Here is an 18,102-nt window from a genome sequence, read left to right as displayed (position 1 = left end):
GCACTGTACTAAGCGCTTGGGAGAGTACAATACAGCAAACATTCCCAGCCCACAACGGGTTCATCCCCCAGGTTTGTGCTCTTTCCACTAGGCCCTGCTGCTTCTAAGAGATATCTTTTGGATCGTATTTAATTCATATTAGCTGTTTTTTGGTGTACCCTCTGGTCTGTCCACTTCTCAAGCACTTAGTACAGTGCTCTGCACACAGTAAGTGCTCAATAAATACGATTGAATGAATGAATGAATGGAGAGAAGCTCCTCAAGGCCAAGGTTCCACTCTGATTAAGTTGTTTTGCGTGACCGGCAGCGTGGCTCAGTGGAAAGAGCACTGGCTTTGGAGTCAGAGGTCATGGGTTCAACCCCTGGCTCCGCCAATTGTCAGCTGTGTGACTTTGGGCAAGTCACTTCACTTCTCTGGGCCTCAGTTTCCTCATCTGTAAAATGGGGATTAAGACTGTGAGCCACCTGTGGGACAACCTGATCAATCAATCAATCGTATTTATTGAGCACTTACTGTGTGCAGAGCACTGTACTAAGCACTTCGGAAGTACAAGTTGGCAACATATAGAGACGGTCCCTACCTGATCACCTTGTAACCTCCCCAGCGCTTAGAACAGTGCTTTGCACATAGTAAGCGCTCAATAAATGCCATCAACAAGCAAACAAACCAACCCCTGGAACTGGAAAACAGCTCATAAATCATCTTATCCAGCCCCCAACCTGATCTTTCTGAGGATTTAGGTGTCATTGTATCCCATTCATCCCACCATTCAAGGGGATTCAAGTACAGGCCCAACTTGTACTTCCCAAGCGCTTAGTACAGTGCTCTGCACACAGTAAGCACTCAATAAATACGATTGAATGAATGAATGAAAGGGTGGATTGGATCTCAAACCAACAGGAGGCCTGGGTCACCGAGCCTGCTGCTCCACAGGTGCTCAATATATACTGAGCTCACCTCCTCCAGGAGGCCTTCCCAGACTAAGCCCCCTCCCTCCTCTCCCCATCCCCCCCACCTTACCTCCTTCCCCTCCCCACAGCACCTGTATATGTTTGTACAGATTTATTACTCTATTTATTTTACTTGTACATATTTACTATTCTATTTATTTTATTTTAATACGTTTTGTTTTTCTGTCTGTCTCCCCCTTCTAGACTGCGAGCCCGCTGTTGGGTAGGAACTGTCTATGTTGCCAACTTGGACTTCCCAAGCGCTTAGTCCAGTGCTCTGCACACAATAAGCATTCAATAAATATGACTGAATGAATGCATACAGTAAGTGCTCAATAAATATGACTGAATGAATGAATTTATTATGATGATGATGATGATTATTAGAGAAGCAGCGTGGCTCAGTGGAAAGAGCACAGGCTTTGGAATCAGAGGTCATGGGTTCAAATTCTGGCTCTGCCAATTGTCAGCTGTGTGACTTTGGGCAAGTCACTTCACTTTTCTGTGCCTCAGTTCTCTCATCTGGAAAATGGGGATTAAGACTGTGAGCCCCCCTTGGGACAACCTGATTCATTCATTCAATCATATTTATTGAGCGCTTACTGTGTGCAGAGCACTGTACTAAGCGCTTGGGAAGTCCAGGTCGGCAACATATAGAGACGGTCCCTACCCAACAGTGGGCTCACAGTCTAGAAGGGGGAGACAGAGAACAAAACAAAAGTCACTTCACTTCTCTGTGCCTCAGTTCCCTCATCTGTAAAAAGGGGATTAAGACTGTGAGCCCCACATGGGACAACTTGATTCATTAATTCAATCGTATTTACTGAGCGCTTACTGTGTGAGCGCTTACTGTGTGCAGAGCACTGTACTAAGTGCTTGGGAAGTCCAAGTTGGCAACATATAGAGACAGTCCCTACCCAACAGTGGGCTCACAGTCTAGAAGGGGGAAACAGACAAGACAAAACATATTAACAAAATAAAATAAATAGAATATGTACAAGTAAAATGAATAAATAGAGTAATAAATCCGTACAGACATATATCCATATATACAAGTGCTGTGGGGAAGGGAAGGAGGTAAGGCGGCGGGGGGGGGGATGAAGGGGGAAGGAGGGGCTCACAGTCTAGAAAGGGGAGGCAGAGAACAAAACAAAACATATTAACAAAATAAAATAAATAGAAAAAATATGTACAAATAGAGTAATAAATACATACAAACGTATATACAGGTGCTGTGGGGAAGGGAAGGAGGTAAGGTGGCGGGGATGGAGAGGGGGAGGAAGGGCTCACAGTCTAGAAGGGGAGGCAGAGAACAAAACAAAACATATTAATAAAATAAATAGAATAAATGTGTACAAATAAAATAAATAGAGTAATAAATCCGTACAAACGTATATACATATATACGGGTGCTGTGGGGAAGAGAAGGAGGTAAGGCGCGGGGGGATGGAGAGGGGGAGGAGGGGCTCAGTCTAGAAGGGGGAGGCAGACAACAAAACATATTAACAAAATAAAATATGTACAAATAAAATAGAGTAATAAATACGTACAAACATATATACAGGTGCTGTGGGGAAGGGAAGGAGGTAAGGTGGGGCGGGGATGAGGAGGGGCTCACAGTCTAGAAGGGGGAGGCAGAGAACAAAACATATTAACAAAATCAAATAAATAGAATATGTACAAATAAAATAGGGTAATAAATACGTAAAAACATATATACATATATACAGGTGCTGTGGGGAAGGGACGGAGGTAAGGTTGGGGGGATGAGGAGGGGCTCACAGTCTAGAAGGGGGAGGCAGACAACAAAACATAGTAACAAAATCAAATAAATAGGATATGTACAAATAAAATAGAGTAGTAAATACGTACAAACATATATACAGGTGCTGTGGGGAAGGGAAGGAGGTAAGGTGGGGGGGCAGAGAACAAAACATATTAACAACAGCGCATAAATAGAATACGTACAAATAAAATAGAGTAATAAATGCATACAGACATATAAAACCTGATCACCTTGTAAGCTCCCCAGCGCATAGAACAGTGCTTTGCACATAGTAAGCGCTTAATAAATGCTATTATTATTATTATTATTATTAGTCCCCGAGCACGTGCCCTCTGGGTCCGGCCGACGGCACAGTGACGCGAGCAGAAAACACATGGCCAGGCGCGCAAGGGGCTATGGGAAAAAAGGGGGGGGGGGGGCAGAAGACATCTCGCGAGATTTGGGCGGCCTGCCGCCGGCCTTCCCTGGGGGAAGGCGGTCGCTCTCGCGGTATTTGCGGCGCTCCGCCGGGGAAGATGGCGGCGGGAGCGGCCTCCTCAGGGGCCCCCTCAGCGGCGGCCGGCGGTGCGTGAGGCGCCCGCGAGGATGATGATGATCTTTGTTAAGCGCTTACTATGTGCAAAGCACTGTTCTAAGCGCTGGGGGGGATACAAGGTGATGAGGTGGGCCCACGGGGGGCTCGTCGTCTTCACCCCCGTTTTACAGATGAGGGGACTGAGGCCCAGAGAAGTGAAGCGATGAAGGCGAAGCCGAAGGGCAGTTTGCGGCCTGGCCGGCGGGGAAGGGACTGGCAGGGACGGAGGCTAATAATAATAATCATAATAATAATGATAGCATTTATTAAGCGCTTATTATGTGCGAAGCACTGTTCTAAGCGCTGGGGAGGTTACAAGGTGATCAGGTTGTCCCACGGGGGGCTCACCGTCTTCATCCCCATTTTACAGATGAGGGAACTGAGGCCCAGAGAAGTGAAGCGATGAAGGCGAAGCCGAAGGGCAGTTTGGGGCCTGGCCAGCGGGGAAGAGACTGGCAGGGAGGGAGGCTAATAATAATAATGGTAATGGTAGCATTTATTAAGCATTTCCTATGTGCAAAGCACTGTTCTAAGCGCTGGGGAGCTTACAAGGTGATCAGGTTGACCCACGGGGGGCTCACAGTCCATTTTACAGGTGAGGGAATTGAGGCCTAGAGAAGTTAAGCGATGAAGGCCCAGGGGGAAGCCGAAGGGCAGTTTGGGGCCTGACTGGCTGGGAGGAAGGCTGATAATAATAATAATGATGATAGCATTTATTAAGCGCTGACTATGTGCAAAGCACTGTTCTAAGCGCTGGGGAGGTTACAAGGTGATCAGGTTGTCCCACGGGGGGCTCACAGTCTTAATCCCCGTTTTACAGATGAGGGAACTGAGGCCCAGAGAAGTGAAGCGATGAAGGCGAGGCCGAAGGGCAGTTTGGGGCCTGGCCGGCGGGGAAGGGACTGGCAGGGACGGAGGCTAATAATAATAATAGTAATGATAGCATTTATTAAGCGATTACTATGTGCAAAGCACTGTTCTAAGTGCTGGGGAGCTTACAAGGTGATCAGGTTGTCCCACGGGGGGCTCACAAGTCCATTTTACAGGTGAGGGAATTAAGGCCTAGAGAAGTGAAGCGGTGAAGGCCCAGGGGGAAGCCAAAGGGCAGTTTGGGGCCTGACTGGCTGGGAGGAAGGCTGATAATAATAATAATGATAGCATTTTATTAAGCGCTTACTATGTGCAAAGCACTGTTCTAAGCGCTGGGGAGGTTACAAGGTGATCAGGTTGTCCCACGGGGGGCTCACCGTCTTCATCCCCGTTTTACAGATGAGGGGACTGAGGCCCAGAGAAGTGAAGCGATGAAGGCGAGGCCGAAGGGCAGTTTGCGGCCTGTCCGGCGGGGAAGGGACTAGCAGGGAGGGAGGCTAATAATAATCATCATAATAATAATGATAGCATTTATTAAGCGCTTACTATGTGCAAAGCACTGTTCTAAGCGCTGGGGGGATACAAGGTGATGAGGTGGTCCCACGTGGCGCGCACAGTCTTCACCCCCATTTTACAGATGAGGGAACTGAGGCCCGGAGAAGTGAAGCGATGAAGGCGAAGCCGAAGGGCAGTTTGGGGCCTGGCCGGCGGGGAAGGGGCTGGCAGGGAGGGAGGCTAATAATAATAATCATAATAATAATAATAGCATTTATTAAGCGCTTACTATTTGCAAAGCACTTTTCTAAGCGCTGGGGGGATACAAGGTGATGAGGTGGTCCCACGTGGCGCGCACAGTCTTCACCCCCATTTTACAGATGAGGTCACTGAGGCCCAGAGAAGTGAAGCGATGAAGGCGAAGCCGAAGGGCACTTTGGGGCCTGGCCGGCGGGGAAGGGGCTGGCAGGGAGGGAGGCTAATAATAATAATCATAATAATAATAATAGCATTTATTAAGCGCTTACTATGTGCAAAGCATTGTTCTAAGCGCTGGGGGGATACAAGGTGATGAGGTGGTCCCACGTGGCGCGCACAGTCTTCACCCCCATTTTACAGATGAGGGAACTGAGGCCCGGAGAAGTGAAGCGATGAAGGCGAAGCCGAAGGGCAGTTTGGGGCCTGGCCGGCGGGGAAGGGGCTGGCAGGGAGGGAGGCTAATAATAATAATCATAATAATAATAATAGCATTTATTAAGCGCTTACTATGTGCAAAGCACTTTTCTAAGCGCTGGGGGGGTTACAAGGTGATCAGGTTGTCCCACGGGGGGCTCACAGTCTTCATTCCCATTTTACAGATGAGGGAACTGAGGCCCAGAGAAGTGAAGCGATGAAGGCGAAGCCGAAGGGCAGTTTGGGGCCTGGCCGGCGGGGAAGGGACTGGCCGGGAGGGAGGCTAATAATAATAATAGTAATGATAGCATTTATTAAGCGCTTACTATGTGCAAAGCACTGTTGTAAGCGCTGGGGAGCTTACAGGGTGATTAGGTTGACCCACGGGGGTTCACAGTCCATTTTACAGGTGAGGGAATTGTGGCCCAGAGAAGTGAAGCGATGAAGGCCCAGGGGGAAGCCGAAGGGCAGTTTGGGCTTGACTGGCCCTGGGAGGAAGGCTGATAGTAATAATAATGGTAGCATCTATTAAGCGCTGACTATGTGCAAAGCACTGTTCTAAGCGCTGGGGAGCTTACAAGGCGATTAGGTTGTCCCACGGGGGGCTCACAGTCTTAATCCCCATTTTACAGATGAGGGAACTGAGGCCCAGAGAAGTGAAGCGATGAAGGCAAAGCCGAAGGGCAGTTTGGGGCCTGGCCGGCGGGGAAGGGACTGGCAGGGAGGAAGGCTAATAATAATAATGCTAATGACAGCATTTATTAAGCGCTTACTATGTGCAAAGCACTGTTGTAAGCGCTGGGGAGCTTACAAGGTGATCAGGTTGACCCACGGGGGGCTCACAGTCCATTTTACAGATGAGGGAATTGAGGCCCAGAGAAGTGAAGCGATGAAGGCCCAGGGGGAAGCCGAAGGGCAGTTTGGGGCCTGACTGGCTGGGAGGAAGGCTGATAATAATAATAATGATAGTATTTATTAAGCGTTTACTATGTGCAAAGCACTGTTCTAAGCGCTGGGGACCTTCCAGGGCGATTAGGTTGTCCCACGGGGGGCTCACAGTCTTAATCCCCGTTTTACAGATGAGGGAACTGAGGCCCAGAGAAGTGAAGCGATGAAGGCCGAGGGGGAAGCCAAAGAACAGTTTGGGGCCTGACTGGTTGGGAGGAAGGCTAATAATAATAATAATGATAGCATTTATTAAGCGCTTACTATGTGCAAAGCACTGTTCTAAGCGCTGGGGAGCTTACAAGGCAATTAGGTGGGCTCACAGTCTTAATCTCCATTTTACAGATGAGGGAACTGAGGCCCAGAGAAGTGAAGCGATGAAGGCGAAGCCGAAGGGCAGTTTGGGGCTTGGCCGGCGGGGAAGGAACTGGCAGGGAGGGAGGCTAATAATAATAATGGTAATGGTAGCATTTATTAAGCACTTCCTATGTGCAAAGCACTGTTCTAAGCGCTGGGGAGCTTACAGGGTGATTAGGTTGACCCACGGTGGGGCTCACAGTCCGTTTTACAGATGAGGGAATTGAGGCCCAGAGAAGTTAAGCGATGAAGGCCCAGGGCGAAGCCGAAGGGCAGTTTGGGGCCTGACTGGCTGGAAGGAAGGCTAATAATAATAATGATGATAGCATTTATTAAGCACTTACTATGTGGAAAGCACTGTTCTAAGTGCTGGGGAGTTTACAAGGTGATCAGGTTGTCCCACGGGGGGCTCACAGCCCATTTTACAGATGAGGGAATTGAGGCCCAGAGAAGTTAAGCGATGAAGGCCCAGGGGGAAGCCGAAGGGCAGTTTGGGCTTGACTGGCCCTGGGAGGAAGGCTGATAATAATAATAATGATAGCATTTATTAAGCGCTGACTATGTGCAAAGCACTGTTCTAAGCGCTGGGGAGGTTACAAGGTGATCAGGTTGTCCCACGGGGGGCTCACAGTCTTCATCCCCATTTTACAGATGAGGGAACTGAGGCCGAGAGAAGTGAAGCGATGAAGGCGAAGCCGAAGGGCAGTTTGGGGCCTGGCCGGCGGGGAAGGGACTGGCAGGGAGGGAGGCTAATAATAATAATGCTAATGACAGCATTTATTAAGGGCTTACTATGTGCAAAGCACTGTTGTAAGCGCTGGGGAGCTTACAAGGTGATTAGGTTGACCCACGGGGGGCTCACAGTCCATTTTACAGATGAGGGAAATGAGGCCCAGAGAAGTGAAGTGATGAAGGCCAAGGGGGAAGCCAAAGAACAGTTTGGGGCCTGACTAGTTGGGAGGAAGGCTAATAATAATAATAGCATTTATTAAGCGCTTACAATGTGCAAAGCACTGTTCTAAGCGCTGGGGAGCTTACAAGGCAATTAGGTGGGCTCACAGTCTTAATCCCCATTTTACAGATGAGGGAACTGAGGCCCAGAGAAGTGAAGCGATGAAGGCGAAGCCGAAGGGCAGTTTGGGGCCTGGCCGGCGGGGAAGAGACTGGCAGGGAGGGAGGCTAATAATAATAATAGTAATGATAGCATTTATTAAGCGCTTACTATGTGCAAAGCACTGTTCTAAGTGCTGGGGAGCTTACAAGGTGATCAGGTTGTCCCACAGGGGGCTCACAGTCCATTTTACAGATGAGGGAATTGAGGCCCAGAGAAGTGAAGCGATGAAGGCCCAGGGGGGAGCCGAAGGGCAGTTTGGGGCCTGACTGGCTGGGAGGAAGGATAATAATAATAATAATGATGATGGCATTTATTAAGTGCTGACTATGTGCAAAGCACTGTTCTAAGCGGTGGGGAGGTTACAAGGCGATCAGGTTGTCCCACGGGGGGCTCACAGTCTTAATCCCTGTTTTACAGATGAGGGAACTGAGGCCCAGAGAAGTGAAGTGATGAAGGCGAAGCCGAAGGGCAGTTTGGGGCCTGGCCGGCGGGGAAGGGACTGGCAGGGAGAGAGGCTAATAATAATCATAATAATAGCATTTATTAAGTGCTTACTATGTGCAAAGCACTGTTATAAGTCCTGGGGGGAATGCAAGGTGATCAGTTGTCCCACAGGGGGCTCACCGTCTTAATCCCCATTTTACAGATGAGGGAACTGAGGCCCAGAGAAGTTAAGGGGGAAGCCGAAGGGCAGTTTGGGGCCTGACTGGCCGGGAGGAATGCTAATAATAATAATAATGATAGCATTTACTAAGTGCTTACTATGTGCAAATGTTCTAAGCGCTGGAGGGGATACAAGGTCATCAGGTGGTCCCACGGGGGGCTCACCATCTTCATCCCCATTTTACAGATGAGGGAACTGAGGCCCAGAGAAGTGAAGCGATGAAGGCGAAGCTGAAGGACAGTTTGGGGCCTGGCCGGCGGGGAAGGAACTGGCAGGGAGGGAGGCTAATAATAATAATGAAAGCATTTATTAAGCGCTTACTATGTGCAAAACACTGTTCTAAGTGCTGGGGAGCTTACAATGTGATGAGGTTGTCCCACGGGGGGCTCACAGTCTTAATCCCCGTTTTACAGATGAGGGAACTGAGGCTCAGAGAAGTTAAGTGCCCAAAGTCACACAGCTGACAAGTGGCGGAGCCGGGATTCAAACCCATAACCTCTGACTCCAAAGCCTGTGTTCTTTCCACTGAGCCACGCTGCTTCCCTAATGACAAATGACATTTGTCTTTTTTAATGGCATTTATGAAGCACTTACTACATGCAAAGCACTGTTCTAAGCGCTGGGGAGGTTACAAGGTCATCAGGTTGTGCCCGTTTGAGCCCACATCTAGACTGTGAGCCCACTGTTGGGTAGGGGCTATCTCTATATGTTGGCAACTTGTAGTTCCCAAAAGCTTAGTACAGTGCTCCGCACACAGGAAGCGCTCAGTGAATACAATTGAATGAATGAGGGAACTGAGGCCCAGAAAAGTCAATAATAATAATGGTGGCTTTTGTTAAGCACTTACTATGTGCAAAGCTCTGTTCTCAGCGCTGGGGGAGATACAAGGTGATCAGGTTGTCCCACCTGGGGCTCACAGTCTTCATCCCCATTTTACAGATGAGGTAATAGTAATAATGAAGATGGTATTTGGGAAGCGCTTACTATGTGTCAAGCACTGTTCTCAGCGCTGGGGGAGATACAAGGTGACCAGGTTGTCCCACGTGAGGCTCACGGTCTTCATCCCCATTTTACAGATGAGGTAATAATAATAATGATGATGATGGTATTTGGTAAGCGCTTACTATGTGCCAAGCACTGTTCTAAGCACTGGGGGGGGGGATATACGGTGATCAGGTTGTCCCACATGGGGCTCACAGCCTTTATCCCCATTTACAGATGAGGGAACTGAGGCCCAGGAAAGTCAATAATGATGGCTTTTGTTAAGTGCTTACTATGTGCAAAGCACTGTTCTAAGCGCTGGGGGAGATAGAAGGTGATCAGGTTGTCCCACCTGGGGCTCACAGTCTTCCCCATTTTACAGATGAGGTAATAATAATGATGATGATGGTATTTGCTAAGCACTTACTATGTTCTAAGCGCTGGGGAGGTTACAAGGTGATCAGGATGTCCCACATGGGACTCACAGTCTTTATCACCATTTACAGATGAGGGAACTGAGGCCCAGAAAAGTCAATAATAATAATGATGGCTTTTGTTAAGCACTTACTGTGTGCAAAGCACTGTTCTAAGCGCTGGGGGAGATACAGGGTGATCAGGTTGTCCCACCTGGGGCTCACAGGCTTCATCCCCATTTTACTGATGAGGTAATAATAGTAGTGATGATGTTATTTGTTAAGGGCTTACTAAGTGCCAAGCACTGTTCTCAGCGCTGGGGGAGATACAAAGTAATCAGGTTGTCCCACAAGGGGCTCACAGGCTTTATCCCCATTTTACAGATTAGGTAATAATAATAATGGTGTTGGTATTTGTTTAAGTGCTTACTATGTGCCAAGCACTGTTTCTAATAATAATAATAATAATAATGGCATTTATTAAGTGCTTACTATGTGCAAAGCACTGTTCTAAGCGCTGGGGGGATACAAGGTCATCAGGTTGTCTCACGTGGGGCTCACAGGCTTTATCCCCATTTGACAGATGAGGGAACTGAGGCACAGGGAAGTGAAGAGACTTGCCCAAAGTCATACAGCTGACAAGTGGCGGAGCCGGGATTAGAACCCACAGCCTCTGACTCCCAAGCCAGGGGTCTTTCCACTGAGACACGCTGCTTCTCTTAACTCCAACATGGGGCGTGGCTCCAGGGGACCATCATTTTCCACCACACTCGATAACAATAATAATAATAATAATAATAATAATGGTATTTGTTAAGTGCTTACTAGGTGCCAAGCATGTTCTAAGCGCTGGGGGAGATACAGGGTAATCAGGTTGTCCCACGTAGGGCTCACAGGCTTCATCCCCATTTGACAGATGAGGACACTGAGGCCCAGTGAAGGGACTCGCCCAACGTCACACAGCCGAAAACTGGCAGAGCTGGGATTAGAACCCACAACCTCTGCCTCTCAAGTCTGGGCTCTTTCCACTAAAGCCAGGCTGCTTCTCGTATTTCTTAAGCGCTTACTATGTGCCAAGCACTGGTCTCAGCACTGGAGGAGATACTAAGGCCATCAGGTTGTCCCACGTGGGGCTCACAGTCCTCATCCCCATTTTATTTATGGGGTAACTGAGGCCCAGAGAAGTGAAGTGACACCCACGGTCACTCAGCAGACAAGAGACGGAGCTTGGATTTGAACCCATGACCTTCTCAGTCCCAAGCCTGTGCGCTATCCACTGCTTCTCCAAGTACATTTGTCTGCTGTGTGACCTTGGGTGTAGCACTTCACTTCTCTGGACCTCAGTTACCTCCTCTGTAAAATGGGGATTGCGACTGTGAGCCCCACGGGGGACAAGGGACTGTATCCAGCCCGATTTGTTTGTATCCATCCCAGTGCTTAGTACAGAGCCTGGTATTTAGCGCTTAACAAAAACCACAATTATTACTGACGTCCATCTCCAGCTGTGGGCAGAGATTGTCTCTCTTTATTGCCGTAATTGTGCTTTCCCAAGTGCTTAGTACAGTGCTCTGCACAAATAAGTGCTAAATAAATACAATTGAGTGAATAATAATTATGGCATTTGTTAAGCATTTACTATGTGCTAAGCACTGTACAGAGCACTCAGTAAATGCCGCCGAATGATCTGTCTTAACCCAGGTGGTTTGAATAGGCTAGATAATAATAATTGTATTTCTTAAACACTTACTATGTGCCAAGCACTGTTCTAAGAACCTAAATCAATCAATCGTATTTATTGAGCGCTTACTATGTGCAGAGCACTGTACTAAGCGCTTGGGAAGTACCTAAACACATCCTAATCAGGTTGGACACAGTCCCTGTCCCACATTCATTCATTGTCACGTTTATTGAGTATTTACTGTGTGCAGAACACTGTACTAAGCGCTTGGGAAAGTACAATACGTCAATAAAGAGGGACAGTCCCTGCCCACAGCGAGCTGGCTCACACTCTTAGTCCCCATTTTTCAGATGAGGTCACTGAGGCCCAGAGAAGTGAAGTGAGCTGCCCAGGGCAGCAGACAAGTAACAGAGCCGGGATTAGAACCCACGACCTCCGACTCCCAAGCCCGGGATCTTGCCACTGGGCCGTGCTGCTTCCCGACTATAAGCTTGTTATGGGCAGGGAACGTGTCTGCCGATTCTTTTGCGTTGCAGTCTCCCAAGCACTTAGTCCAGTGCTCGGCACATAGTGCTCAATAAATACCTTTGATTCGTTCATTCAATCGTATTTATTGAGCGCTTACTGTGTGCAGAGCACTGTACTAAGCGCTTGGGAAGTCCAAGTTGGCAACACCTAGAGACAGTCCCTACCCAACAGCGGGCTCGCAGTCTAGAAGGGGGAGACAGACAACAGAACAAAACATATTAAAAAAAGTGGAATAGTAAATATGTACAAGTAAAATAAATAGAGTGATAAATATGTACAAACATCTATACAGGTGGTGTGGGGACGGGGAGAGGAAAAAGGGGACGGGGCCCGTACTTTATCCGGGGTGGGGGAGGGGTAATTAATAATAATAACAATAATAATAATAACAATAATAATAATAATAATAATGGCATTTGTTAAGCGCCCACCATGTGGGAAGCAGCGTAGCTCGGTGGAAGGAGCCCGGGCTTGGGAGGCAGAGGTCGTGGGTTCTAATCCCGGCCCTGCCACTGGTGTACTGGGTGACTTTGGGCAGCAAGTTCACTTCTGTGGGCCTCAGTTACCTCATCGGGAAAATGGGGATTAAGATTGTGATTGTAAGATCTATTTATTTTATTTTGTTAGTCTGTTTGGTTTTGTTCTCTGCCTCCCCCTTTTAGACTGTGAGCCCACTGTTGGGTAGCGACTGTCTCTATATGTTGCCAATTTGGACTTCCCAAGCGCTTAGTACAGTGCTCTGCACATAGCGCTCAATAAATACGATTGATGATGATGATGGGAAGGCCTCCTGGAGGAGGTGAGATGGCATTTGTTCGCTTAATAGGTGGCAGAGCCGGAATTAGAACCCGTGACCTCGGACTCTTTCCACTGAGCCACGCTGCTTCTCTGCTTCTAATGCCAACCTCCTCACTGTACGTCGATCTCGTATATCCAACTTGGACTTCCCAAGCGCTTAGTACAGTGCTCTGCACACAGGAAGCGCTCAATAAATACGATTGAATGAATGAATGAATGTGCCAAGGACTGTTCTAAGCGCTGGGGAGGAAACAAGGTGATTGATTGGAACCACTTGATTCCGAGCGCCTTGGGGGTAGGGATCGTTTCTGCCAACTGTATGGCACTCTGCCAAGTGCTTAGTACAGTGCTCTGTACAAAGAGTGCACAATAAGTACCACCGATTGAGTAGAAGTGAGGGAACTGTATTCCCCTCCCCACCCCGAGGCGCTGGCTCCATCCCCCACCTTTTTGCGGTGCCTCCCCTCTCTACATAATCGTATTTGATTAAATACAGTAAGCGCTCAGTAAGTACAATCTTGATTGAGTGCTTAGTGTGTGCAAGACCACTGTAGTGAGCGCTTGGGAGAGCCCGGGTCTCCTCCGAAGGGATCTCAGAGCCCGGGCTTTGGAGTCAGGGGTCATGGGTTCAAATCCCAGCTCTGCCAGTTGTCAGCTGTGTGACTTTGGGCCAGTCACTTCTCTGTGCCTCAGTTACCTCATCTGTAAAATGGGGATTGAGACTGTGAGCCCCCCGGGGGACAACCTGATCATCTTGTAACCTCCCCAGCGCTCAGAACGGTGCTTTGCACATAGTAAGCGCTTAATAAATGCTATTATTATTATTATTATCTCGGATTCCGAACCACCTGTTCAGGGCAGCCTGAATTCACGTTAAACCCGAGAAAAGGGCTACTGAACATCCCAGATTCCGGATTTTGAAGAACGCTTCTCCGACTGGGGCGGCTGTGAACCCCTAGGCTGCCCGGCCTCGGACTGGGACATAAATATATGTTTTGTACATATTTATTACTCTATTTTACTTGTACATATCTATTCTATTTATTTTATTTTGTTAGTATGTTTGGTTTTGTTCTCTGTCTCCCCCTTCTAGACTGTGAGCCCACTGTTGGGTAGGGACTGTCTCTATATGTTGCCAACTTGTACTTCCCAAGCGCTTAGTACAGTGCTCTGCACACAGTAAGCGCTCAGTAAATACGATTGATGATGATGATGAGAGGGGGATGAGATTCCTGCAGAAAGTCCCCCCCCACCTCTCCCTAGATCCAACCTTTGGCCCGTCTTTTAGTAGCCCTCGGTTGAAACGAAGCAGTGACTCCACAATATGGGCTGGGATTGTGTTGCTTCTTATTTATCTCTGTGTCAGTGGGCTTCTGGTGGTGAAGGAAGGAGCCTAGAGAGCGATTTTCACAGAGGCCATTCTGGGGGTCGGAAAGTGTAACCTTCCTCGGTAACTGTACGATTTCACAAGAAAACCCGTCGATGCCGTTGCCTCCCGAGCTGAAATAAGGCCTTCCCTCAGCGTCTGTTTGATGTCCCCCAATTTGCCTTGCAGAGTCCGAGAAGCTGACCAAGATGACCTCCCTTCTGGAACGGCTGCACGCCAAATTTAACCAAAACAGACCTTGGAGCGAAACCATTAAGCTGGTTCGACAAGTGATGGTGAGAATGGAGGCTCGGGAGCCTGTGGGGCCTTGAAAGATTGTGCCTTGGGCTAACTTGCCGTAGGGTAGTTGGGGGTTCTGCAGAAGCAGGGGGGATGCGGGGCCCTAATTCACATCCAGGAGATGACTGTGTCTCCAAGAATTCACCAAGGCGCTTTTTTCTGATGATAGGAGAAGCGTCAAAAGCCGGAGGAGGGCCAGGCTTTCCTGCCATAGTCCCGTCCCATTCCTCTCCCCGGCCGTCCGTCCCTTTGCGTCCTCCGGTTCTGTCGGTTTGGGGGGCAGTGGCCAGAAAGGCCCCCAGGTTGGTAAGGGATAGGCGTACCAGGGATCTGTATGGTGGCAAAACTCTCCCTTCTGTTCGGAATTCCCCATGTGGATTCATTCATTCATTCAGTCGTACTTATTGAGCGCTTCCTGTGTGCAGAGCACTGTACTGAGCGCTTGGGAAGTGCTGTGATGATGCTGTTCTGGAGAAGCATCCTGGCTTCGGTGATAGAGCACAGGCCTCGGAGTCAGGGATCATGGGTTCTAATCCCGTCTCTGCCACGTGGCTGCTGTGTGACCTTGGGCAAGCCGCTTCTCTGGGCCTCAGTTACCTCATCTGTAAAATGGGGATTAAGAGGGTAAGCCCCAGGTGGGACGGTCACACTTCCCCCCCCTTCAAAGCCCTATTGAAGCCTCACCTCCTCCAGGAGGGCTTCCCAGACTAATCCTCTCTTTTCCTCAGCTCCCCCCTCCACTGCCCCGATTCATTCCCTTTGCTCAACCCGCCTCACTTGTGTATATATGTATATAATAATAATAATGGCATTTGTTAAGCGCCTACTATGTGTAAAGCACTGTTCTAAGCGCTGGGGATACAAGGCGATCAGGTTGTCCCACGTGGGACTCAGTCTTAATCCCCATTTTAGAGATGAGGTAACTGAGGCACAGAGAAGTCAAATGACTTGCCCAAAGTCACACAGCTGACATAGCTATAACTCTGTATTTTCCTGTTTTACTTGTTCTGGTGTGTATATATGCCTATAATTCTATATATTTATATTGATGCTATTGGTGCCTGTTTATTTGTTTTGAAGTTCATCTCCCCCCAAGCCAGACGGTGAGCTGAATTGTACTTTCCAAGCACTTAGTCCAGTACTCTGCATACAGTAAGCGCTCAATAAATAGGATTGATTGAATGAATGAATGACAGGGACTGTGTCCAACCTGCTTGACTTGTATTCATTCAATCGTATTTATTGAGTGCTTACTGTGTGCAGAGAACTGTACTAAGCACTTGGGAAGTACAAGTCGGCAACATCTAGAGATGGTTCCTATCCAACAACGGGCTTATAGTCTAGTTTATAGACAACAAAATTTTGTTAATGATGTGCATCTAGCTTTACTTCTATTTATTCTGATGACCTGACACCTGTCCACATGTTTAGTTTTGTTGTCTGTCTCCCCCCCAGACTGTGAGCCCGTTGTTGGGTAGGGACCGTCTCTGTATGTTGCCAACTTGGACTTCCCAAGCGCTTAGTGCAGTGCTCTGCACACAGTAAGCGCTCAATAAATACGATTGAGTGAATGAATGAACAAAACGAAGCACGTACACGGGTGTCAAAGTCGTCAGAACAAATAGAATTGTTATATGCACATCACTGACAAAAATAGAATAGTAAATATGTACAGGTAAAATAAATAGATATACAAGTGCTGTGGGAAGGGGAAGAAGGGGAACAAATAGCATTGTTATATGCACATCATTGACAAAATAAATAGAATAGTAAATATGTACAAGTAAAGTAGAGTAATAAATCTGTATATAAATATATATACAAGTGCTGTGGGAAGGGGAGGAGGAGAAGAGAAAGGGGGCTCAGTCTGGGAAGGCCTCTTGGAGGAGGTGAGCTCTCAGTAGAGCTTTGAAGGGAGGAAAAGAGCTAGTTTGGCGGATATAATAATAATAATAATGATGGCATTTGTTAAGCGCTTACTATGTGCAAAGCACGGTTCTAAGCGCTGAATGTGCGGAGGAAAGACATTTCAGGCCAGGGGAAGGACGTGGGACTTGTATCCACCCCAGAACTTGTGCTTGGCGCAAAGTAAGAGCTTAGCAAGTACCTGAGGAAGTCTGTGAGGAAGCAGCATGGCTCAGTGGAAAGAGCCCAGGCTTTGGAGTCAGAGGTCATGGGTTCAAATGCCGGCTCTGCCAACTGTCAGCTGTGTGACTTTGGGCAAGTCACTTCACATCTCTGGGCCTCATCTGTCAAATGGGGATGAAGAGTGTGAGCCCCCCGTGGGACAACCTGATCACCTTGTAACCTCCCCAGCGCTTAGAACAGTGCTTTGCGCATAGTAAGTGCTTAATAAATGCCATCCAAAAAAAAAAAGTCCCACAATTTTTCTTTTTTTCCTTCCCCCCCACAGGAGAAGCGAATGGTGATATCGTCCGGAGGGCACCAGCATTTGGTCGGCTGTTTGGAAACTTTGCAGAAGGCGCTCAAAGGTTCGTCAGCCCCCCTCTGCCCCCAGCCCCGGAACACCTCCGGCCCACTGGGCTTCTCACACCAAAGAGACAGTCTCTCCTCCCATTTCTAACGGGAAAATCCGCTGGGTTAACCCATTTCCCTTCGCATTTCCGTTCAGTCATTCGATCGGGCGTATTTACTGAGCACTTACCGTGCGCAAAACACCGGAAGCCTTGGAAGAGTGCACTGTAGCAATCAACAGACAGATTCCCTGCCCACAGTGAGCTCACCGATCGTAGTTACTTAGAGTTTACTCTGTGCCAAGCACCGTCCTGAGACCGAGAAGCAGCTTGGCATAGTGGACAGAGGGCAGGCCCAGGAGTCAGAGGGTCCTGGATTTTAATCCCGGCTCTTGTCTGCTCTGTGACCTTGGGCAGGTCACTTCTCTGGGTGGTGTTGGGAGAGGAAGGAGGTAAGGCAGGGGGGATGAGGAGGGGGAGGGGAGGGGGGGTGCTCAGTCTGGGAAGGAGAAGTTATCCAGATAAATCAGGCGTTGACATTGAACTGCAGTCCCCCTCTACACTGTAAGCTTGTTCAGGGGCAATGTGTCTGCTTTACTGTTGTTTATTGTTTTATGTACTCTCCCCAACGCTCAGTACAGTGCTCTGCCCACAGTAAGCACTCAATAAATACAACTGATTGATTGGACTGGCCAAACAGCCGCCTCCACAGGGCAGTCTGGCGGGAAGCCGCTTCTCTGGACGAATCAGGCCTCGCCGTCGGACTGCACCGGCAACTGCTTCTACTTAGAGAAGCAGCGTGGCTCAGTGGGAAGAGCCCGGGCTTTGGAGTCGGAGGCCGTGGGTTCAAATCCCGGCTCCGCCAACTGTCAGCTGGGTGACTTCACTTCTCTGTGCCTCAGTTACCTCACCTGTCAAGTGGGGATTAAAACTGTGAGCCCCCTGTGGGACAGCCTGATCGCCTTGTATCCCCCAGCTCTTAGAACAGTGCTTTGCACATAGTAAGCGCTTAACAAATACCATCATCATTATTATTATTATTGCGCGTAGAAAGCCGATTATCAACCAGGGATATTTGTTGAGCATTTAACTATGTGCAGAGCGCTATAGTGAGCGCTTGGGAGAGCCCAATACAA

General features: G+C 48.4%; 1 protein-coding gene across 2 annotated transcripts in view; it reads left to right on the top strand.

Annotated features, from left to right (window-relative positions):
* Positions 1–3,270: 3,270 nt before the first annotated feature.
* Positions 3,271–18,102, top strand: part of MED1 (mediator complex subunit 1) — a 51,739-nt gene continuing 36,907 nt past the window's right edge. Inside the window, exons 1-3 of one of the 2 annotated variants that reach the window (XM_038754028.1) lie at positions 3,271–3,301; positions 14,382–14,488; positions 16,906–16,984. In XM_038754028.1, the coding sequence (XP_038609956.1) occupies positions 14,402–14,488; positions 16,906–16,984 (166 nt within the window). In that variant the 5' untranslated portion in view covers positions 3,271–3,301; positions 14,382–14,401. Of the gene's footprint in view, positions 3,302–13,732; positions 13,819–14,381; positions 14,489–16,905; positions 16,985–18,102 lie in introns of those variants that run through there. The other variant, XM_038754029.1, reaches the window with a different exon arrangement.

Source organism: Tachyglossus aculeatus, chromosome 11, assembly GCF_015852505.1.
Source record: "Tachyglossus aculeatus isolate mTacAcu1 chromosome 11, mTacAcu1.pri, whole genome shotgun sequence".
In the NCBI taxonomy this organism is placed as follows: domain Eukaryota; kingdom Metazoa; phylum Chordata; class Mammalia; order Monotremata; family Tachyglossidae; genus Tachyglossus; species Tachyglossus aculeatus.
The sequence above is the reverse complement of the archived record's forward strand: the minus strand, read 5'-3'. Positions and strand labels throughout refer to the sequence as shown.